The 24,362-nt window shown below is 55.2% G+C and overlaps 1 protein-coding gene across 1 annotated transcript in view; it reads left to right on the forward strand.

The window, feature by feature from the left end:
* MAN1C1 (mannosidase alpha class 1C member 1) overlaps nt 1-24,362 on the forward strand; it is a 139,430-nt gene that overhangs the window by 97,020 nt on the left and 18,048 nt on the right. The window contains exons 3-6 of the mRNA XM_008694862.2: nt 6,728-6,843; nt 8,649-8,729; nt 14,885-14,979; nt 21,377-21,503. Coding sequence (XP_008693084.2) covers nt 6,728-6,843; nt 8,649-8,729; nt 14,885-14,979; nt 21,377-21,503 — 419 coding nt within the window. The remainder of the gene's footprint in view (nt 1-6,727; nt 6,844-8,648; nt 8,730-14,884; nt 14,980-21,376; nt 21,504-24,362) is intronic.

Genomic DNA, 24,362 nt, shown 5'->3' on the forward strand with positions numbered 1-24,362 from the left:
GTGGTTTTAAACAATGCACTTTGGGGTAGTGGGGATATCACTTTAATCATCCTAAAAACCCACATGACAGAACGTTCCAGTTGCTACTCCTGCATAACAAATTACTCCAAAACTTAGTGGCTTTAAACAATTATTTTATGATGCTCAGAGATTCAGTGGGTCAGGAATTCAGAAAGGGCACAATGAGGGCAGCTTATCGCTTTAACACCGTGTTTGCGCCCTCAGCTGGAAAGGCTTGAAGGGGAGCTTCACAGCTAGAGCCATCTGGAAGCTTTTTAATTCACATGTGTGGAATTGATGCTGGCTGTTGGCTGGGAGCTCAAAAGGGGGCTGTCAGTCAGAAAACATACACGTGTTCTCTCCTTATGGGCCATCTTGTGCTTCCTCACAGTATGGTGGCTGGTTCCAGGCGCCAGCGTTCCAAGAGACAGGGGGTGGGAATTGCCAGTTTCTTAAGGTCTGGGTCTAGAAACTAGTGCGTCATCATCCCTTCTGGTTTCGTCTGTTGTTCCCGGTAGTCACAAAGGTCCACCCAGGTTCAAGGAGAGGAGCGGTGGGAAGAGTGCCTCTCCTGAGGTGGGGTACACTGTGGCAGCCATGTTTGGGGAATAAGGCTTGCCACACAGCCGCACTTGTGTTGTTTCTTTACAGACTAAGAAAAGTCTCTGAGGATTATGTCATCAAATTAAAGGCAACCATTAGAGTATGGCTCTGGGGATACTGCGGTAATAGGCTGTGCTTTGGGTGATTTTTTTTTCTTTCTGAGTGTTCTTCCTGCAGTTTATGTTGCCCAGCCTGACCCATTTCCCTTTGCTAACATAACATCACATAAAAACCTCACCATCATTCATATGGTAGAGTCAGGAGAGGGGGTACAAACCTCAGTCCAGCAGGGCAGGGCTCCTGCCCAGGCAGCCCCAGGGGGAAGCGGTAACAGGAGCGGGGATCCAGTTCCTTGTAGAAACTGACCGACGTAGGACAAACAGCTTCATACAGGATGATGGTGCCCACACACTTAGCCACCCCGGCCGATCCGGCCTCGCCCCTGGAACAGACTGCAGCCAGGCGCTGAAAAATGTGAATGAGCCGCAGCCCGCTCCAAACCCTCCCCACCCAGGGTGAGGGGCCCTTTATGCACAAATGCTGGAAAGTGTTCTAGACAGTGGAGGACAGCAGTGAACAAAACAGCGCTCTGCCCTCCAGAAGCCTGTGCTCCCTTAGGAGAAGACAGTCACAGGCAAACAGATCCCACATGTAAGGTCCCTGGGATGAAGGTGCTGAGAACAAAGAGGTGAGGGAGAAGTGATGGGGGTGCTGTTGTGGCAGAGGGACTGCCAAGGCCTAACACGGAGCAGGAGCAGTCTCGGGGGACTCAGCAGGCAACAAGAGGGGAGCAAGAGAAGTGGGAGGGGGAGAGGGAGAGGGAGAGGGAGACGAGGCCGAGAGGAAGCCAGGGCCAGATCACAGGACCTCCAAGTCCAATGGGAGCCACGGGAGGATTTTGAGAAGAGGAGTAGCATGCTAGGACTGTCATTTTCAAAGGATCCTTCTGGCTGCCGTGTTGAGGACAGATAGGTGGAGGTGTGGAGGGTGGGGGGCGCGAGGGGAGAAGCCCAGGGGCCAGTTAGGAGGCTCTTAGAAGAAGGTGGCTGGACCAAGGTGGGAGCACAGAGGGGGTGAGAAGTGCGTGGAGTCTGGAAATCTTGTGACGAGAGGCACCAGGATTTGCCGCGGAATGGCATGTGGGGAAGAGAAACACTGAGTCAAGTGCTGGGGCACAGCTCCTGGGAGGAGGGGCTTGGCGTTAACCACGGTGGTTGAGGAACAGATTTGGAGGAGCGGGTTAAATGTGAGCTGTCTGTGACCTCCCAGTGGTGATGGGAGTGGGGGCTACTGGATAGGGGAAGCTGGGGTTCGAGGACAGGTCCTGGCTGGGAGTGGACATCTGGGAGTCCTCAGCGTGCGGGCGGTGCTGAATCACTAAGGGGATGAGGGAGGGCAGAGACGAGAAAAGGCCCAACAACGGAGCCCGTCCGTAGAGGTCTGGAGAAGAGGAGGGACCCGCAGAGGGGACTGGGCAGGCCCAGTCACAGGGTTAGAAGAAAGGCAAGAGGAAGAGTGGCTTCCTGAAGGCCAAGTTCAGCCCCAAGCAAGCATGGTGCCAGGGAGAGTAAGTGTGGCTGTCAGAGACAGACCGGCCTGCTCCCGGCCCTTCCCCTGCCCACTTTCACTGGGAGTTGTTCCTGGAGCCTGGAGACCGGTCTGATGCAGACCAGAGCCCCGCTCTTACAGACGTTCAGATTGACAATTCCTTTGTGGTGTGAAGAGAGGGGGGCAGCATTGTTCTGGAGATGGGGGTGCACAGAATAGGGGCCTACAGTGAGGGCCTGGAGGAGCTGGGGAAGACTTCTCAGGAGAGGAAGGTCGGGGGGGCAGAACCTTATATAGACCACGGGGTGGTGATCTCAGTGGCTTCCCGGGCAGGGAGGCACCAGAGGGGCTCTAGATTGCCCAGGAGACGGTGGGGTGGGGGAGGCAGTTCCTAGCAGCCTGCAGAAGGGTCACGGAAGTCGGGGCTACGCAGAGGCCGCAGGGGATGGCGAGTGGCCCACTTGGGTTGGGGGCTCTGGCCTTTGGGGCTGCTTGGAGACAAGGTGCAGAAGAGGTGCAGAAGAGGGGCAGAGAGGCCCTCAAGGGGCTCACGGTTAGTTAGGAGGTGAGCCAAGCCCCACAGTGCAGGCAGGGCAGGAGTGGTAGGCGCATGATTGGGAACTCTCTCAGCAGAAGTGGGTTAGCTGGGTAGAATCAGGGAAGGCTGCCAGGGGGAGGCAGACCTTTGAGAACATGTGGGCTTTGAGTATGCCCAGATGCACAGAACGGCTTTCTTGGTAGAGGAGAGCACACATAGAAAGGAATGGAGGCTGGAGGGTATGGCACGTGTCAGGGAAGTGCAGCTTGATGGGAGATGAGATTGGCCAGGTCCTTCAGCGTCCGACTAACTTCACACATTGCCGCGGGTCTCGGGAAGCCATTGCAGCTTCTGAGCTGAGGAGGGACACAGTTGGATCTGGTTGTAGGAAGACAGGTCAGGCAGCAATGTGCAGGGTGAATCTGAGGGGAGGGGCAGACGTCCCGGAGGTAGGAAGACCTGAGAGGCTAGGTGCACACCCAGATCAGGGGCGTTAATGGCCTCAGCAGCAGACATAGGTGGGACCCATGTGACACTTTTCAGTTGGGCCGAGGGTTCTACAAGCCGTAGTCTCATGCCACACTGCCTTGTAGGCCCAGGAGGGGCCAGAGATACAAGAGCACCCCAAGGCCTGGGTGACCCCAGAAGACTTTGTGGAGGGGCTGCTCAGAGCCAGTTGGGGGCAAGGAGGGCCATGCAGCTGGGTTAAGCTCCCATGGCCCCAGCGCTGCGCCAGCTCCTTTCCATCCACTGCCCCGTTTAGCCCTCCCTGCAGCCTTATGAAGTAGGTCCTACTCTCATCCTCATTTTGAAGACGAGGAGCATGAGACTCAGAAAGGTACAGTGACTCGCCTTGGCACACAGCTAGTGTGTGATGGAACCAGAATTTGAAACCACATCTCCCTGAAAGGGCCAGTGTTGCAAGATGAGCTATGGGACCCCGGGACTAAGAACAATGAACTGATTGATCAAGCACTTACTCTGGGCCAGGCACAGACAGGTGTCTTCATCAGAAAGACCAGGCACATACGTGATGCATTTATCCCAGCTCAGGAGCCTGCAGTGGCTCCCCAGTACCTACCTAGCCCACGGGTCTTACCTCACTTAACAGATGAGAACTTTGGCACAGAGAGCAGATGTGTTGCTGGCTCAAGCTGGGGTTTGAACCCAGGGCACTGTCCTTTTAACTCACCTCATGGCCTCCTGCCCGGCAGGAAAGGGCCGGGGCGGTCCTTGGTGCACAGCAAGGGTTCAGAACTGGAGGTGGGAGAGTGAGCCAATCTGGAATCTGCCTCAGGGCCAAGCGCAGTGGAGCTTCCAAGCTGGCTGCCTGACTTTTTGTCCCCCTTTGGCTCTGTGCCTAGACACCCTGTGCTTGCTCACTGAATAGCTCTGTGTGTCCCACCCCACCCCCCACTGGCCCCCGGGGAGCCACCCCACTCCGGCCGCAGGTACAGATAGAGTTGAATTTGGTATTGGGCCTTCTCTCTTGCCCAGCCTGGCCACTGGGTAACCTCTGGCCTGGAATGAAAGGCTTTCCAGTAAGTGCCTTGCTGGCCCGCGGCCTGGCTGCGAGGTAGGAGTGGGCCGGGGAGAGAGGTCATCAGAGCGAAGGTGCAGGAACCTGAGAGCAGGGCGGAACCTTGCTGCCTCCACAAGCTGCCTTCTCAGCGGTGCCTCTGGAGCACTTGGGAAGGAGAGCTGGTCACCAGCTTGGGCCCCCGGGCTCAGGCTCAGCCCAGGGAAGGAGGGCCCGTGGGGTGACAACACCAGGCAGCCCAGGGCAGGATTCAGAAATCAGATACTCTGAGCCGTCTCCCTTGGCCTTAGGCTTCTCTTTAAGCCTTCACGGTCACAGCGGCCTCCTGCCCCTTGGGGGGGAGGGGCATGGTTAGCAATCAGATCCGACTGTTTTCACAGGGAAACGAGAGAACTTGGGTTCTTCTCCTCCTTTGGTCTAATCCTAGGCGTATCCCAACCCCTCTCTAGGGGTCCTCTACGAAATTTAGGGGCAGGGCAGTGGGATCTTAAAAATCCCTTCAGGCCCTTAAAAAATCAGGTGTGAGGCCCTGTGGTATAAGCTTCAGAGCCAAGAGCATGGACCAGGCGGGCGCTCTGGGGCCGGGCGCAGCTCGGCGTCTGTGGCATCTGTGGTACACCAGTGTCCCCAGGCCTCACTGCCGCTCTACTTCACGGCAAAATGTTCCCGAGAACCATGTTCGGCCTTTGGCACCCACAGGGGAAGCAGACAGCACAAACCAGGAAAGATCAACCCTGTTTGGCTTTGGGTGTTTTCCCGCCAATCCTTCAGTGTAGGAGGGGTTGACATTCTGGAAATTCACTTTCACCCCAATACTGAAACCACCCTGGGATGCCTGCCTCTGAATTGGGAAGCGCCTGCTTCTGGAAGTGGATTCTAAAACCTCCAGCCTATCCTTCTCCCAATTTCTCCTGATCTCCCTCCTATCCTTTTCCAGGCTATGCCCTTTATCAGACCTTGCCTGGCCTAGAGAGGTGGTGGTTGGAGTTTCAGGAGTCTCTGCCTGCAAAGTCATCAGAAGCGAGCAGTTAGGGAAGCACTAGTTAAGGAGATGAAATGCCAGCTCTGAATGCAGGTGTGCCCGCAAAGCCTGTGCTCATGCCTCAGATGCTGGAGGGGCACAGCCCACTGGGGGAAGGTGGAACCTGTAACGGTTCTCACGGCTTTTTGAGCCTCTGCAAGGAGGACACTGAAAGAACAATCAGTCCTCTTAAGCCAAGTGCTGGTCTCTAAAGGAAATTGCTGCTACCTGTATTTTTAAGGAGTTGATGGGAAACAGCCTCCTCTTCCAGGAAGCCCTCCTGCTGGCCCCAGGCACATCTTTTACTCCCTCCTTTCCTCCTTCACAGTACTCTGCACTCGGGCTCTGGTTGTACCACATGGGGAGGCCTTCCTCATCACTCTCCTGCCCAGTCTGTCGTGTGGAATGCTGTGTTGTTTTACACTGTTATCTCTGCCTCTACTCCCAGGACAAGAGTCTAAGGCCCAGTAGCAGGGGCCAGGTCTCCTAGCTCTTGCTTTCTGTACTCACCGTCCTAGAGCGGCCACATAATCTTTGCTTTGTGCAATTTATTTGGTTTCTTTGCCCAAACTTTTTTTTTCCTTTTTTTTTTTTTCAAATGGAAATACATTTCTGGTTATAAAAATAATCCATGAGCTGAAGAAATCAAAAAGCACCTGTAATCCCAGCACTTGGAGATAACCATTGAATCACATCCTGGCAGTAGACTTAGTTCTGTGCGGGCTCATCCACATTTGGCATACAACAAAGAAATTAGCCTGTGCTGCTTTTCTTTTTTTGCAGCCTACATTTTTTAACTTAACAGATCCCATGGATATTTCCCCAATAAACACAGGTCTACCTCACCTGCAGGGACGGCTGCATCGTGTCCTATTTTATGTTTGAGCCACAATTCATATAACTAATCCCCTATTGTTGGAGTTGGAGTTTTTTCCCAACTTTTCCCCATTGTACATGGTACTGCAATAAATACCTCCTGGATAAATATTTATAAACATCTTTATTTTTTATTTTTATTTATTTATTTATTTTTGGTCTTAGAATAAAATAAAGAATGGAATTGAAAAGTCAGAGGACTGGCATGTTTGTTAAGACCGTGTAAACCCAATGATGGTTCGCCCCCTCCCCCATGTCACAGAAAAGTGGTGGGCACCTGGCTGGTACTGACTTGCAGGCGGATATGCATGGACAAAGGTCTGGGAAGCGGTTCGGCCTGTGAACTTGGTGTCCCAGCCCGCTGCCCACTGTCCGCTGCCCAGTGCCCAGGACGCAGCCTGGGGTGGGCAGAAGAGGGGACACTTGCTCTTGGACTCCCCTTTGAAGACTGGCGGAGTCTCCCTGGATCGTGCCTAGGCCAGCGTTGGCCTCGGAGCCTGCCCAGGCACTTAGAGGGGGCCTGGGGATGGTGGCTTGTGTGGCTGGGGATGGAAAGGATAGGAACGAGCCTGGGTCATGCCTTCGATCTCTATGCCTACAGGAGGCCTCAGCGGGGCCACCATCATTGACTCCCTTGACACCCTCTACCTCATGGAGCTGCAGGAGGAGTTCCAGGAGGCCAAGGCCTGGGTTGAAGAGAACTTCCATCTGAACGTGGTGAGTCAGAGACCCTTGCGGTGTTAGAGCCAAAAGGGGCCTGGAAGGTCAGTGGCCAGCTCCACCCTATCACTTCTGAGACCCAGAGCCCCTGGCCCCAAGGTGCCCAGCAGAGCAGTCCTGCAAATGGGGCTCCATGCACTCTCTACTTTGTCCTAAGACCAGCCTCAAGGTGGGGGATCTCTCCAGCCCTGGCCAGCCCATGAGTACTTACCAGCCTGTTCTCTGAGAGGGAAGATAGCCAGCGACCCCTCCTTCCCCTCCCTGCGGTGCCAGGCACCCAGGAAGTCCCTTCTAGGGCTGAATCTGTCACGCAAAGCAACAGCAACAGGGGAAGTGGCTTATCTGCTCAGAGCTGCTCTAACGTGGAGCCCCCACCCCACCCTCTGCTGCCCTTTAGAGGTGGGGGAGAGGATGGCCTGCCCTCTGGGTGACCGTGGCACTGACAATGCCTAATTCACAGGCTTGTTGTGAGGTTAACTACCACGGAGGGTTATAACGAGCATTATAACACTGTCAGGTCTGATATGGACGTAGGGTGGTGTCCTCCTCCTCATCGTTACCGTTATTTTGAGGCATGTTATGGCTTCTGGTGGTCTGTGTGAGGAAGCTTAGAATCCTTCCATTTCCTACCGTATTGAATGAGAGAAAGGCCGAGGTGGGAGAAGGAAGGGGTATCTTCCCTTGCCCCTGAGCAGGTGGTGGAGAGAGAACGGGCATCAGGCAGCTACCTAGGGTGCCAGGGGCTGGCCGGTCCGGGGAGCCTGGGGACATTCAAGCAGGCTGGGGCAGGTTAGGGAGGGTCCTCGGAAGATAGCAAGATGGGGTCACATCCCCTCTCTGAGCCTTGGCTTTCTCATCTGGAAAATGGGAATGATGACCTCGCTGAGAATGGCCTTGTGGTGCTCGTCAGTAGAAAGGCTCTCCCACATGAGGGGGTCATTGTGGGTTGTCAGCAGTGAAAGACTGTGATGTGGGGGGCGCTGGGCGGGCGTCTCACCTGTCCCACTCAGAGCCACTTGCTCAGGACGAAGAACCTCTGGCAGAGAAGAGCTAGATCTCTTGCCGACATCCCAAAGCCAAGTAAGAGGCTGAGGTGGGATTTTAACCTAGAGCTGGTCCTTGGCATGAGGCCCCAAGACCCCTGATTTGCAGTCCAGACCCAAGAAAGAAAACACTGATTAAGGCAAGTGTGGACATGCCCTGAGGGCTGCAGACGTGAGGCCGAGAATTGCTGCTAACCTGCACATGTCTGCCTGGCATCCCTGCCTCTCAGCCTCGGCTTTGTTGCGTTTGCCCCAGAACCTCCTCGGAGGAACTTCCCCTTGCCCAGTCTCCCCACCCTCCTGCTAAGCCAGAAAGTTCCCTCAGGAAGGGGCGGTGGCTGGACTAGAGAATTTGCCTCCCCTCCGGCAAGCTTCAGCCGGCACCTCCCCAGCAAGTTCTTGAGCTCCTTGGAGAGCAGCCAGGCAAAACTTTGCTCCGATGGCCTCGGGCAAGGGCTGGGGAAGGAAGCCAAATCCAGCGTTTATTTGCAATGCTGTCAGCGTGCTGTCGTGGCCTGCCAAGCAGGTGCTGATCGCTCTCAACTTTTGCTCTGAAAACCACCGCCCGCATAGCCCGGCCTGCTAGGCCAGGCCCCGGAGCTCAGCACAAGGGTGGCCAGACCAGCAGGGGCTGGGGCTGGGGCCGGAGTAACCTGTCTTAAGAGCCCTGCAGGCATCTCACAAGTGTTCCCCCACCCCACTCCACCCTCCCGCTACCTCCTCGACCCGGCCTCCCTCCTCTTTCTTGCCGCCCTGCAGAGTGGAGAAGCATCCTTGTTTGAGGTGAATATCCGGTACATCGGAGGACTCCTCTCAGCCTTCTACCTGACAGGAGAAGAGGTAAGTTGGCCCCTTGAGACCCCTGGACCATTCAGGTGTGAGAAGACTTTGGAGAACATCCAATCCCACTCCCTCATTTCACCAATGAGGAAACAGGGATTCAAAGGGATTTGCCTGGGGTTGTCCACCCAACCTCCACAGGGCCACCTGCTGACTCTTCCTCCTCTTCTGTCTGAGGCCTTCCATTCTGCTGCCCAGGTGAGCCCCCGCTGGCTCCCACAGTTGGTAGTAAATTCTCTAAGGACGACGACTAGTCTTTTTACACCATCCACGAAGCTTCTCGCACAGCACCCAGCAGGCTCTAGGCTCAGCTGGGGCTTGTAGAGCTGCTGGACTGGTTTTTGCAGGTGTTGGTTTTCAGGATAGATGAACCCAAGACCATTGTTTCACGATTCCCCCCCCCCCGGGGGGGCCCTTGTCCTTGTTCTGCTTCACCGCCGCTCCTTTGCTCCCCTCCTGGGCCAGCCACCAGCCGGACAAAGCTCCAGGTCTCCAGTGGCACAGAAGACGGGCAGCCACTGCTGGTCACATGCCCTAAGTGCAAGGCCTCAGGCCCCAGGCAAGCTGCATTGGCTTCCAGGGGAAGGGCTGAGAAGTGCGGGGAGAAAGCAGAGCCCTGGGCAGAGAGTCAGAAAATCTGCATCTTATCCCCACACCATACCTGCCTGTGACCTGGAGCAAGTCCTCTCCCACCCCTAGGCCTCGCTTCCTTCCCCACCATGGGGATCGGCTCACAGAAATCTTGTGAAATGGGACAGGCAGGATAAGGTTTGACCCGGAGCTGACCACCTCCAAAGCCCACATTCTCCATGCTGGAAGAGAATTTTGAAGATCACAGATCTCTGTAGAAATGGGAGGCTCTTCATCCCCTCGTCAACTCCCATGAAAGCACAGCCCAAGTATTGGGCATGAGGTTGGCCAAGTCCCCAGGACATGGGTCATCCATCGTTGTGCTCCCCGTTACTGCTCAGCACAACCACTGCTCTAGGGCTGACGGCCTTGGCTTTGGCCCTCTCCCTTCCCTGCACTTCTCCCTGCTCTGTCCACCCTGAGACAAATGTCAGCCCTACCGCCTGCCGCCGGGGGGACAAAGGAAAGTCCCTGCTCAGCCCCAGCACTGTCGTCGTCGGAGGTCGTTTCTGCTTCCCTGCAGTTCAAGGCCCCCACCAGGGCCTCAGAAGCAGCAGGCGCATGTTCCCCCTCCCCAGCCGCTTCAGGCCTCCCCCCCAAGCCTCATCTCCTCAGCAGAGATTACCGCTTGTACCAACTCATCCCCAAATAATGGTAGTTGGGAGCCCTTGGCTTTGAGCCACACGAAGCCTGAATTTCACTTGAAAACCCGAGGCCAGGAAAATGACACGGAGCAGAGAAAGGCACGCTGTTCTTCCAGGTACTCGCCCAGCCTCTCTGCTGCTCACGGCTCTGGGAGGTGCCCACGGGATGTGGGGACAAGGGAGGGAGCCACGCAGCTCCGTGCTCACAGGGGTCAATTTGGGGGCTAGCGATTGAGGGAGGAGCTGGTGCCCCTCAGTCCTGATGCTTGACTCACCCTCCTCCCTTCTGTTAGGGTATCTGTGATTCCCAGAACTTGTTTGAGGCCTTGGCTCCCTAGTGATGTAGTCTGGCTGGGTCTGAGGACCCAGAGGAGGAGAGGTCCCCCAGGGGGGTCCTTGGCTTCATGCAGGATAGAAATGGAACGTGAGCCAAGAGGAAGTGAGAGCAGATTTTATTGAAGACAGAGAGAGTGCAGGTGTAGACAGAGCATCTGGGAGACGCAGAAAGGAAAGGGAGAACGAGTCTCTTCTTTGCTTGGGATCTGGGGTTTTTATTGAGGATTGTGGTCTGATGTCCATGTCCTCTCAGGCATCCAGGAACTGGTCAGAACAAGGACGGGGGTCCAGGTGTCCTCCATAAGTGACTTATTCCTTGGAGCCGGAGGTCTTGGCATCAAGATACCTAGTGTCGGTCTCTAGGGTATGCCGTTCTTGCCCAGGCTTTCCTTAGATGGTATCTGTTGTGCTGGGAGATTCCAAAGAAATCATGAACTCCTTGATCCTTACGAGGAGGGCTCCATGATTTATAGTGTGAGGCAGATGTAAGGCAGGGGTGCAGGTGCCAGCAAGGAGAGAGGCAGGAAAGGGAGCAGAAAAAGCAGTCCTTCGTGGGGTCACTTCAGTTTGCCTGTGTCACTAGAAGGATCATCAGTCTGACTGTCTAGGATGCAGACTGGACAGTGGGGTGTGATTTAGAAATAGTTCACAAAGCCCAGGGAGCCCCACGTGGCTCAGAATCCCTGAGCAGGCAGGCTCCTGAGGTTGTGGGCACAACCCTGTAGCCACGCCCTGCCAATCCCTCTCTGTCCCCAGCACCTCCGCATGGCAGAGACTGTACTCCATGTGTCCCCCCTCATTGACCCCCAAACACCCCATGAGGTGGGGGTCTTTGCCTACTTGCAGATGCGGGAACTGAGAAGGAACTCCCTCAGGTCGCGTTCCCTGAGGTCTGCGGTGAGTCGGCTCCTGACCTTTCTGCCACGGGCCTGGGTTACAGCCCCCATGCAACCTGGCCCAGTGTCACCACTTATCACCAGGGCTCAGCCGCACTGGACTGAGGCCTCCCTCCTCTCTGTCCTCCGTTTTGCGCACAGTGGGGTGCCTGTGGACTGGGCCTTCCCATTCTTCAGCTTCCCCACGAATATTTGTGGAATGGTGCCAGAGACCCCAGCCCCCTCCTGGGCTGAGGCCTGTCTTTGCTACCAAGGGAACCTATGGGAGGCGAATCCCTGCTGGGTAGGCCAGCCCTACAAGATGCCCCTGGAATGGCAAGTGTGATGACAGTCACACCAGGTGACGTTTGCACAGCTCTTTACAGTTCATGTAGCACATTCACTTGTACACATCCTCTCTCTTGAGTTCTAGAAGAACCCCGTGCGGCGTCCAGGGCACATGAGCAGTTGTATTGTGCAGACGAAGGTCGGAGACAGTATGCAGCTCACCTGAGGTCACACAGCTGCCAACCTGGGCTCTGACTCCCAGCCCGGAGAACTTTCCACTCTCAGAATATAATTCTTGCTAGTTTCTCTCACCTCTGTTCTGGAACCGCTGGGCCCCTGACTGTGGCTTACCATGGCTGTCTGCATCTCTCTGTGTTGGAAAGGCAGCTGGTCTCACTTACTAGCTCCACAACCTTGGGCAGATTGCTTCTCTGACACTCAGTTGTGCCATCCTCCGAGTGGTCAACACCTTCCCCACAAGGCTGTTGCAGGGATTGAAGGTCATGCAGATAAGACACCTGGCACAGTGATATACTGTGACTTATAATAAGTAATATATATTTGGTCTTCATCCCATTTCTGGCAGAGCTCCTAAAACACTTGGAATTTCCTAAGCACTGAGAGCAATAAATGTGTCTTTTATTATGTAAATTGGGCGACTCTGGGACCCCACCTGAGGATAGAGGCTGGTTGCCAGGAGAATCAACCACAGGGTGAGAGGGTTTTTCTATTCAGTCCCACCACCGTGACTTCCAGGGACCAGAGAGGGGCTGGTGGTTGAATCAGGAGCCAATTGGCAGTGGTTTAATTAGTCGTGCCCATGTAATGAAGCCTCCATAAAACCCCAAAAGGAACTGGGCCATGGAGCTTCTGGGGTGGCTGAGCACCCGGAGATCTGGGGAAAGCACCACTCCTGGAGAAAGCATGGAAGCTGCATGCCCTCTGCCCATTCCTTGCCCTCTCCCCATACCTTGCCCCTAAGCATCTCTTCCATCTGACTGTTCCTGAGCTATGTCCTTTTATAATAAACCAGTAAAATGTTTCCTGAGTTCTGTGAAGCACTCTAGCAAATTAATCAAACCCAGAGAGGGGTTTGTGAGAACCACTGACTTAAGAGACCGTGGGTCAGAAGCACAGGAACAGGCTGGACTTAGGACTGGTGTCTGAAGGGGGCGGGGGAGGGGTGCTGCGGCAGTCTTGTAGGACTGAATCCTCCAACTGCGGAATCTGATGCTGTCTCCAGGAAGATAGTGTCAGAACTGAGTTGAATTATAGGGCACCCAGCTGGTGTCTGGAGAATTGCTTGGTGATATAGGGAAACACCCCCCACACACACACATAGTGGAATCGGGTTCAGAATCTGTTCCACACCCACTCACTTCCAAGAGAATAAGTAGGACTCGTGTTCTTCTGCTCCCGGTGGTGCCCCTCTGGTCCGCACACACTCACTCAGCATCCTTCCTGGTGTGGTTGAGACCCTGCAGTGCCCACCAGCGATAGGGCTTTCCAAAGGTGGAGACGTGGAAATTCCCAAGAGCATTGAGAAGATTTAGCTTGGAGTCCTCAGGGCAGAGGGCAGCCGGTCAGCTGCCTGGAGCCCCAGCCCTGGGCTCAGGTGTGAGTCAGTTCCTCTGCGCCTCACTGCTCAGCCTCCCCGGGGGACAAGTGACACTAGCAGGAGCCTCAAATGAGACCTATGTTGTGCTAAACCAGTGGCTTCTGGGCCAAGGCTTTGGAACCTGGGTTCTAGACAAGCTCCCACAGGGACTCTGATGTGGATGGCCCCCGTGCCCACCTCTGGGAACCACTGCCTGGCACTGGACACTGTCCTCTTCTCTCGCCCATCCCTGCCAGGGCCCAGGTGCAGCTCTTCCCTTCTCACCTCTCCCCTCCCAAGCGAAAACCACAGAAGCCCTCAGAGGCCTCGCTGCCACATCCCAGCTAGTCTGGCAAACTCGTCCCCACTGCAAGCCCTCCGCAGCTGCCTCAGCCGTTCAGTGGCCCGTACTGGGGCCAGGGCCTCAAGCAGACTTGGTTTTACCTCACTTGGGAGGTCAGTAAACTGGATAGGCCTCGGGCTCTGAAGCAAAAGGAAACGTGCACTGTTCCACCCGGAACAGTTGCTAGGGAACTTACGTTTCACGTTTTAAAAAATAAATAATATTTACTGTGGACTTGCTTTTATTATAAAAATAGCACAGAAAGAGAGATAAGCTGAATGAAGAAAGCAAAATTCCTCCATGAGCCTACCCCACACCCCAGGAGAGCGTTGTTAACATTTCGGTATATTTCCTTCCCAACCGGTCCTCATACATCCACGTGCATATAATTTTTACAAAAGTTGAATTACGCTATTTCAAAATATACTTTTCTTTTAATAAACGACAAACCCTTTCTTTGCTATTAAGTCATTATCTACATCATTCCAGTGGCCGCCTGGTGTTCCGTTGCATGGATAAGTCCTAATTTAACACTTCCCTTTGATATTTAGACTATCTTCATTTTTCCACCATTCTAAACAATGCTGGAATAAATAGGCATGAAGTTCAATCTTTACAACACCTTTGATTACTTATTTCCTTAGAATAGACTCCTAAGAGGGAAACTGTGGCATCAGAAGGTCACAAGTGCGTCTGAATTAGAAAGGTGTGAGGGGGTGAGAGCCTCCAGCAGGGCCCTGAGGCCTGGGGCCTCCTTACAACTCGTTGGCCATCAAGTCAGTAGTTTAACCATTCACCTTCTCTGCTCGTTCCCGTCTGTAAAATGGGAACGGTGGGAAGATTCCGAATGTCAGCGGGGAAGGGCCTGTCCCCTGGTTTTGCACACGGGCTGGAGTGCTTTGCTGAGAAGCTCACAGCAGCCAAGCCGCGAGGCAAGGACTGGAACCCGGGGCCGGGCGAGGCTCCCAGTCCAGCGCTCTTCACACTCCATCAGATGTGCTGCCACACGCCCTGCCTGTGGCATCCTGGCCCCGAGCTGTGGGCAGGCACTGGCATTGGTGACCGCCACCCTGCCAGCTTCATCCTCCCAGCGGCCACCCAAAGTACAGCTGGCATCACCGAGTCCTTGTCATAGTCCTGACACTGCCGTACACTGACCTAATTGTCATTCCTCCCAACAGCCTCCGAGGGAGGCAGTTTGGGCCTTGTGTTATGAGTGAGGAGGGAAACTGAGGCTCAGAGGAGGCGCCTCCACTAAGGCCACATCGCCGGGAGTGCGAGGAGCCAGGTTCACATCCAAGCCTGACTCCAGCGCCCGACGCAGCGCCCCCTCCCACTCAGCGCTGGCAGCTCCTGGGTCGGGCCGCCGGCAGGAGCGGCGTGGGGCAGGGATGGCGCCCACCCAGCCCCATTCATGATGCCCCATGCTTCTTCCTTTACAGGTGTTCCGAGTAAAGGCCATCAAGCTGGGAGAGAAGCTTCTGCCGGCCTTCAACACCCCCACGGGAATCCCAAAAGGTGTTGTGAACTTCAAAAGGTAGGACATCTGGTTTCCTGCTTGTGGCTTTGGCTGTATCTGTGCAGAAATTGAGGCACAGGGAGAGGTCACGACCTGCCTTGGGAATCACAGCGAGTTAGTGGCACAGTGGAGATGAGCCTTAGCCACGGGCTTTCCAGGGCTGATGTTTGTCACCAAACCTGGGACTTAGGATTCATAAGGCCTGATCTTCCATAGCTGGGGAGGGGGCAGCTGGTCTGTGGTCGTCCCCCAACACTGCCTTGACTCACAGCCCCACAGAAGTGCCCTGCTAGGGTAGGAGCCAGGAGGCACATCACACCCTCCCCCCACAAGGAGGTACCCCAAACCGCTAGGGGGGTCTTGAGACCCTGAGCAGAGAGACCTCTGGGCTGGGTCTCAGGAACCCAGTGTCAGAAGCCAGAGGGGCTTCTGGGGGCATCAAACCCAAGGAGGCTTGGACTCCAAGGAATAAAGGCCCTAGCCAAGTTCACATAAGCCAGTAACCGACCATTCCTGGACACAAACCCAGGACTTCCAACACCATTTTTAATAATACTTATTGGAATTTCCCCTCTTTAAAAATAATAAGTTCTCATTGCAGAAAATGTGGATTATATCAAAAGTGTTAGATAAGACCAGAAAACTCCCATGTGGTTCCACTAATCAAAGAAACCACCGGTAATGCTTCTTTCTACCGGCTTGGTTTTAAAACATTGATTCTTATTGGCTGCTTCCATGATTTTCCTTCCTGATCTATTGCTTAATTCAGTGTGTGAACTAGAGACTTTCTGGGTGGTCAGTAAGTCACAGAATGTCAGACTGGAAGGGACCTGGGCTATGCAATGAGAGAAGGGTAGAGCCAGGGCTGCTGCCGGGTCCAGCTCCAAAGCCTGTGGGCTGCTTACCTGCCCCCAGCGAGGCTGCCCTTCCCTCCCGTGGGGATGGGAGTGTGCGTATATCCACTCATTTTCCAGATGTGGTGACTGAGACCCAGAGAGGGGAAGGGATGGGGTCAGAGTCAAGAGAACTAATAGCCAGCCAGCCTGATGACCCATGAACCTTAATGAGCACGAGTCTTGCTCCTGGGGACCCCCAGTGCCCCGCTGTCTTGCCTTTCCTCACTCTCTTCTCCTACCCGTCACTTTCTTCTCGCAGCTTCCCTCACCGGCAAAGGCCAGCTCACCGGCCACCGGTGCCATTAAAGCCGCTAGAAGCATTTTCGCCTCTCCTGGCCTCCAGGCACTCTGTCTGCCTCCTGTGGCCTCGTCACATGCCCCTTCATGTTCCCCACTGGCCTGGGAGCTTCCTGAGGGTGGGATCCATGTCCAGTTCTTTGCTCATTCCTTCAACAAATATCTGTGTTCAGGACCGTGTGCAGGATAGGAGATGAACCACGACACTGTGCCGACCACGTACTGAGCAGTTCCATGTGCCCATTGTGCTAAGGGTTTCCGGTTTCCAGACGTTGCCTCACCAAGTACTCCTCACAGCAACCCTTTGTTGCAATATTATCCCCATTATTCAGAGTCTCGGAGAGGTGAAGTAACTTGCCCAAAGTCTAGGTAATTGGGGATAAGATTTAAGCCCGTTTTGTTAGAGACTGAAAGCTCTGCTCTTAGCTCCTGCCTGGCCATCCCTCAGACAGAAGCCCTGCTGTCCCTGCAGGAGCAGACCCCTGGGAGACATTGTAGATGGTACCCAGGCACTCCCCAGGGCCATTCTTGAGGCTCTACCACAACCCTGAGTCTGGGAGGAAGGCTGTGATATTTCCATCTCAGCAGACTTCCCCGTTCCATCTCCTGAAGTGTTGTCTTACCTCAGGACTCTCGATCCAGTGGTAGCTCCACCAGCTGCCTGGGGGGGGGCGGGGGGGGGAAGGGGCGCTGGGCTCCGGTCAAGTGCCTCCGTGCCTCAGCTTCCTGTCTGTCCTAGGGAGGTCCTACTCTTTCGGCCGGCCTGCCCAGGGCCTCACAGAGGAGAGGGGACTCACCTGCCCCTTCACTTACTGTCTCTGTCGGAGAACATTCCTGCGGTATGACCTCACATAAACCTCACCATAGGGACGCCTGGGTGGCTCAGTTGGTTAAGCGACTGCCTTCAGCTCAGGGCACGATCTCAGGGTCCTGGGATCGAGTCCCACATCGGGCTCCCTGCTCAGCGGGGAGCCTGCTTCTCCCTCTGCCTGCTGCTCCCGCTGCTTGTGCTCTCTCTCTCTGACAAATAAATACAATCTTAAAAAATAAATAAATAAATCTCACCACAGGCCACAGAGGGGCCCCCAGGCTAATCGAATCCCATTCTCCGTGCCAGGGTTGATTTCTCAGAGCCGGACATTTGGATCTCTGCTCAGATCCCTTTCCCACGAACACGGATCCTGGAGAAACAAGCCCACTGTCATGGAGCCGAGACACAGAGTATCTTTGTGGCTCTCTGTCCCAGGGCTAGCTTCTTGGGCCTCACTGCCTGGAGTCTGGGATAGGACCTTAGCTCAGTCATCCTTCCCTCGTCTGTGCATGGCACTGCCCTGGCTGTCTGCCTTACCCCTGTCCCTCAGAGCCCGGACCGGATGCGACACAGATCCTGACATTTCTGATTAAGAAAATGCATTTATTTTGAGGCTATTTGCATGCTGCCAGTGCTGTATACATATGTATGTACATGCATATTTCCTGGCAACACCTCCCTTTCATTTTCTGGGTAAGAGAGTCTGTTGCTAAAAAAATGCCTCCCTGTTCCACCCCGGGGAATGTCAGGGATGTTTACGGCCCGCGGGGCGCGGAGTTTGCTCTTTGGAGAGGGCCTGCTGGTGGGAGCTGGACCGCCCGTTGCTGCCCCTTGCTCTGGGCATAGCTCGCTCTGGGCAGCTTTAGGAGGAAGCACCAGACTGGGTCCCAGCGGGAGGGTAGACAGCTAGGCCCTGCCCGGAAGTGAGGCTGACTGCTCCTCCCCATCTGGGAGGCAGAGGTGGGGACAGCGGTGACCTGCGACCTGCAGGGACCACTGAATCTGAGAGGGTGGCCATGGCCAGTCCAAAGATTAATTTCTCTCACACACGCAGACACACTTGACTGCCACCCACCCCAATCATGCAGGCTGAGATACACAGGTTCGCCCGTGTCACACACTCGTGCCTCCGCACGCTTCCACACACATACGCATCTACATAGGCACGCCACACGCAGATACCTGCGTCTTAGTAATTGCTAGCGTTTCTCGAGCATTCACTGTGCGCCAAACATGATGTGAGCGCATGATCCGGTTCTCTCTCTTCAATCTCACGATGACCACACCAGTGAAGACAGTGAGCGGGAGAAAGGTGAGGTAGCTTACCCACGGTCACACAGCAGTAGAGCGAAGTCAGAATTAGCATCCAGGTCTGTCTGGCTCCAAAGTTCACACACGAGTGCACACTCAGGCGTACAGATACCCATGGGAGCTTCTGCCGTGCCGGGGAGGGGCACTGGGGAGTGACCCCGTCTGCCAGGGGAGAGAACACAGGCTGCAGACCCACTTGCAGGCTTAACAGCCTAGGAGGGAGGCAGAGGGCAGAGCCTCCGTTAGCCCGTTGCCTTGCAGGGCTGATGGAAAGCCCTCCTGGTCTCCGGATGCTGTCCAGAACAGGTGCATTTGGGGCACGAAGTACCTAGGATTTGGATTTGGATTCAGCTCTACCAGTTCTGTCACTTGCCGTGGGACCTTGGAGAAGGGTCTCCCCCTCTCTGAGTCTGAGCATCTTTACCTATGAAATAAGAATCATGGTATCTACCTCCAAAGTTGGATGTGAAGATAAGACACTACAGCTGTGTGGCACCCATCAGGAACTCAATAACTCAAACAATAATTTTAATAAGCTATAAGCACATGATTTATATGTGCATAATTACATAACGTGAAAAATGACAGTACTTACATGCCTAATTTATACCTCACGGTAGCTCTCTGAGGTGTGGGTACTGTCCTTTAACAGATGAGGAAACTGAGGGCGAGAGAGATCAGCCGACCTGCCCGAAGTCATCTGGCCAGGCGCTGTGGAAGCCAGCATTTGAAGACAAGCAGGAGAGGGAAGGCGCCCACCCACTGCCCGCCTCTGCGCAGCCCTGGTCTGCCTGTCTGCCAGGCTGGCTCCACTGCAGGGAGCCCACTCGGGAGGGAGGGGACAGGAAGGAGAGGCTCATGTGGGGGAAAACAAGAACAAAAGACAGCTGAGTGACCGGTGGCTGTTTTGACCTTGAATTTCTCTGCAAGGGCAGGAAGCATCCATTATTCAGGAAACCCTCTGTGGGTTCCCACGGCTCCCACTGAGCTAGCTGGAGAGAGAAGTCTCACTTGGCCTGAGGGGAAGAGGGACAAAGAGGGGACACCTTCCCCTTCCCTCTGGGTGGATGTGGGGCCATCTGGGTGGGAGACCGTTAGGGGATGCGCTGAGCCCAGTCTGAATCTGGCCTCCACCACCTACAGCTCCGACCTTCTGATAACTTACTTCCCTCTCTGGGCCTCAGTTTCCTCTTCGTATATTGGGATGAATGACGCTTTACCTTGTGGGCTTTAAATGAAGTCAAGATGCAAAGAGCTTGACCCAGCGCCTGGGATCTGTAGTGGCTCAATACACAGAAGCTGTTTCATTTATGATCCACGAGCCAGGTCTCCCCTCTCTGTGCAGCCCATCCTTCCCCACCTGCCCCCAAGTCAGGGAAATGCCCAAAGAGGTGGAGACAGGAAGAAGGGGCCAGTGGTCATCTCTGTGTGTTGAGGCCACCTGCTCCGTAAGATCCTAAAACTCTAGTCCTCTGTTTCTGGAAATTGACACTGATGAGTTTGATTTCAGAGGCTATATTCAGGCCAGATAATGGAGTTTGGAGGGGAGAGGGGCAGCCTCAGGAGAGCCCCAGCCCACCCCAGGAAAAGGGGTGCCCCTCAGATGGCAAACCATGACCTCCCAGACCCACCTTCTCCCACGCCTACCTCCCTAGGTCCTGTCCTGGGCAGACAGAGGCCAGTTCCTAGGGAGGCAGACCTATCCCAGCAAGGAAGTGGAGGGGCTTCCCAGAGGCTGGGGCAGAGCCAGCCCCCTCAGCCTGCTCCCTGGAGCCCCTACAGAGAGGGGGCACTCACTCCACCCTGCTGTGTCCCTGCCCTGTCCCCCTGGTTGTCCTAAACTTCGCACAGGAAAGATCATCATGATACATATGAGGAAACTGAGACACGGGGAGAGGAAGCAGCTTGCCCAAGGCCACCCCCATTCTGCACTTTGCTCTTCCCTCTTCACCCCACAAAAGCCCTAGGAACAGAGACCAGGACCACTTCCCCTTGCCCAGTTTGATGATGCAGGAGCTCAGGCGCGTGAGGCAGGGAAGGTTTGCCCAAGGCCTCTCAGCTAACAAGCTTGACCCCGGCCTCGTGGCTACAGAGATTTAAGTGTAAACACCTGGAAAAGCCGCGTCCTTGCTCATTATTATATAATGAAAAGAGGCAGACCACACAGTGGTTAGGACCGGCTCTGGCGTCAGGCCAGCATTGGGTCCCGGTTGCTCCACATGCTGTATGATGGCGAGTGGGCGACGTCACCATCCCAAGCCTTGTTTTCCTCATCTGTGAGAGGGACAGATGGGAGGATTACCCCACCTCTGTGCTCTTCCTCCTTGGAAGCACCCAGTATCTGGAAGCGGGACTGAGACAGCCTTCTCCCGCGAGGATCTGTCTGAGGTGTTCATGAGACACACGTGATTAACAGCTAAGGAGAGCTTTACTCCGAGAGCCCCTGCCTCTTTTATTCCCTAACCTTGGACCTCCCGGGGAGCCTGCAGCTCCGGGCACGTGGTCATACCAGAGCCACCTGCCCGTCAGGTGTGGGTTCCACAGAATTCCAGGAGGGGCCATTGTGTCTCCTTGGGCAGCACAGCGGGCAGGACAGTGTGGGGAGAGGGAAAGAGCCAGGTGGGGTCCCCGCTTTTCATCTGCCCTCGTTCCGACCCCAGCCACAGCAGTGTACCCTCCGCACACAGCACCACGGACCATGAAGCGGCCGGACTGCTGCGGGGTCTGTGTGGCCCCTGATGGCATTGTCCATATCACCTGTAAATTTAGCATAACTTGGGTGCCAAGTCTTGGCCACCAAGACAGCTCTGCTACCGTCCTTGAGCCCATACGTCTCCCAAGGGCTGCTTGATGATAGAAACAAAGAAGAGTGCAGGTAGACCGGCCTGGGTTCAGGTCGCCTTCAGCAAGCTGTTCACTGACCTCTGTGTACGGACTCCCAGGGAGGAGTATTGGAGATCGGATGGTCAGAAGCTCCCAGGAAAGGGCCCGGCATGCTCTGTGTCAGGGTGCTCCCCCACTGAGCAGTCCCTGTACTCTCAGCAGGGGCGCCAGCCCCACCAGCAGCGGGGTGACTGGGGGTTCTTCTGTCTTTTCACAGTGGCTCCAACAGGAGCTGGGGCTGGGCCATGGCCGGGAGCAGCAGCATCCTGGCCGAGTTTGGATCCCTGCACCTGGAGTTCTTGCACCTCACTGAGCTCTCTGGCAACCAGGTCTTCGCAGAAAAGGCAAGTGTTCTCCCTGCTCCCCCCACCCCCAAATGGCTCCTCCCTCTTCTCCCCACTCAGTAGGTCCCCAATCAGCAGGGGGGCCTCCGGCCACCGCTAATACAGCCAGTAGCTGCTTGCGGGAGCCCTGAGTGTGCCCGAAGCCAGGTAGCGAGGAAGGTTCGCACAGGGAGTGATCAGGGCTCTGCCAGGGCAGGGAGGAGCTGAGGCTGCCAGCGAGGTTTTCACCGGGGCTGTCAGCTCAGCAGCAAGCACGCATATGTGGAATCCGGAGAGAGTGCACGAACTGACATCCAGGCACCCGCTCGCGTTGGCAGGAATTGGCCACCGGGTGCAAAAGTCCCCTTTCCAGAGACACAGTTAACTTCTCCATGTGAGATCTGCTGCCTTCTCCCTTCCAGATGCCCGCCTAGCTCATGCTGTCAGCAGGCTGGCAAAGCATTTCACTCACGGCAGAGGCACACGGCTGTTCTTCCTCATTGTTACCGGGCTGGCGCGGGCACGAGGGGTGCTGAGAGCTATAGCATCCAGGCTGTCAGCCAGCGCGACAGCTGCCCCTCCTGCCCCTCTGCGACACCCTCCAGAAGAAGGTGACGGCACTTGGGAGTCCCACTGCCTGGAAGTGTCTCTGCGGGTCTAACCCTAAACCCAAGGAAGGGAAGGGTACACACACCACCCTCAGATGGCACTCGGGGTCCATCAGCAATTGTCCCTTCCTGAGTCCTGCCTCGGGAGATGACATCCAGCCTCCAAGAATATCCCTTTGGAGGCGCCTCCACTCCCAAAGCCTTCCCTTCTCTGAAGGTTAGACTCTTGGGGTGCCAAGGGAGCTGGGAGATCATAGATTCACACCTCCACCCAGCAGCTCCCAGTCTTGTGTCCACCAGCCAGCCTCAAAGCATCACCCTGTGTGCCTCTAGGAAATACATCCCTGGGCATCACCCAGGCCCAGGAATCTGCATTTTTAATAAGCACCCATGTGCTTTTTGATGCTAGATTTAAGAGCACTGCTTATTCAGTGTGGGAATCCCTCCGAACATTCTTGGGAAGCTCAAGAAGAGCTTTTTAGCCCCTCAATCACGTCCTCTGGTTTGGGGCTCACTACCCCCCTCACATAGCCTGTCCTGTCAGCCCTGCCTTCAGAGCCTGTAGTGGGAGGCCTCTGCCACCCTGTGACACCCCACCTTGCAAGTTCATGGAAGAAGGTCCATCCCACTTCCTGATGGGTCTTATTTACTGATCCGTTTTCCTACCTCCAAGCCCTCCCTCCCCCAGCCTCCCTGTTTCCTTTGCTCTTGAGTCAAACTCCTCTTGGAAGGTTGTGACTGGCTCACGCCGGAGCGGGACGGAGCTCACTCTAGTCCCCGGCTAGTCTGGACAAACGAGCTACGAGTGCCCAAGCGCCTACTACGTGTTGGGTACCTCATAGCGTCTCTAATCACCCCTCCAAACCCTGAGGTGGGTCTCCTTGTTATCCACATTTTACAGAGGAGGACACTGAGACTCAGAGGTTCAGTCACTTATCCTGGGTCATCTAGCGGGTCAGGGATAAAGCTAGGATTCAGGCCCAGGACTTTCTGACTCCGAAGCCCACATTCTTTCTAGACCAGATTAGTATAGCAGGCTTCAGGCTTTTCCCCCCGAGTCCATCTGCCTGTCTCTCTGTCTCCCTCTACATTTATATTCTCCGGCTATTTTCATCCCCCAATCATGCCTCCCACAGAGGCGATTATTGGCAGTCAACAAATTGGCCCAAATTCTAGAAGCACCCGTACCCTCCAGGGGAGCTAATTTAGCCTGCTTCACTGCTCACCACCAGGACAGTCGAGAATAACTCAGGTACAAGCACATTCCTGTCCCCTCTAATGGACTCCGTTAACATAAATGGATATGAAATCTCATGTGGTAAAGCAAAGTGCCATCCCCTGGAAAGAAAGGTCTGACAGCTAAAAGGCTTCTCTCCCTCCTCCTTGCCTTGTAGATAAATCTACAAGCATGATAGAGTACCGTCCCCGAGGGCCTTGCTGTTCTGGTGGATTCTGTGCTGGAAGGATTTCACGTACTGCCAGAGAGCAGACCCCGAGGGAGAAAGCCTTCCCTCTGCTCGCCCTTTGTAGCCCCAAAGGTTGCAAACCTAGCCTCTTCCTGCTCCAGCCGGGCAAGCTCTGCCACACGTTACTGCACGGTCCCTGCCCTGACCCATGTTGGACACAAGGGCTACCCCGTGTGGCCAGCCGAGCCCTGCCTCGCGTCCCCGCTCTGCCACTTAGGAACTGAGTGACCACGGGCAAGCCACTGAAACTCTGAGATTCGGGTTTGTCACATGTTACACAGAGATAATACCAGATGGGTTGTTCTAAGGGTCAGAGGTGATGTATGTAATGGGTCTGGCTCGGAAGGCTGAGAAATGTTAACAGCTACCGCTGCTGTTGTTAGGGCAGGGGTGTTGAGGAGCCCAGGACTTTCCTCTGGATGGTTCCTCTGGTGTCCGATACAATAACCTATTCCTAGGCTAAACGCTATGAAATTGCCAGTATTGACCATTTCTGACCTATTAAAAAGGTCCTCCCTCCCGAAAAGGCCCATGCCCCAAAGCAATGCACAGTGAGGAAGGGGTGAAGTGAGGGGAGCAAGGGGAGCCTAGCAGGGCCCCAGGCAGAGTGGTCAGTACGAAGGCGGTGGCCAGGCTCCCCCATGGCCGGGTCCTGCCATGCCCCACACGTGGGCCCCAGCCGTGGCCATCTTGCCACCTCCAGGCTGGGGCCTGCCCTTCGTTACTCAGCTCTCCCTCCTGCCTCGTCCGAGTGGTTTCCACTTTGGATCCAAACAAGCTGCTTCCTTTGGCGGCGGCAGCTGAGA

This window comes from Ursus maritimus, unplaced genomic scaffold (genome assembly GCF_017311325.1).
Source record: "Ursus maritimus isolate PB19 unplaced genomic scaffold, ASM1731132v1 scaffold_32, whole genome shotgun sequence".
In the NCBI taxonomy this organism is placed as follows: domain Eukaryota; kingdom Metazoa; phylum Chordata; class Mammalia; order Carnivora; family Ursidae; genus Ursus; species Ursus maritimus.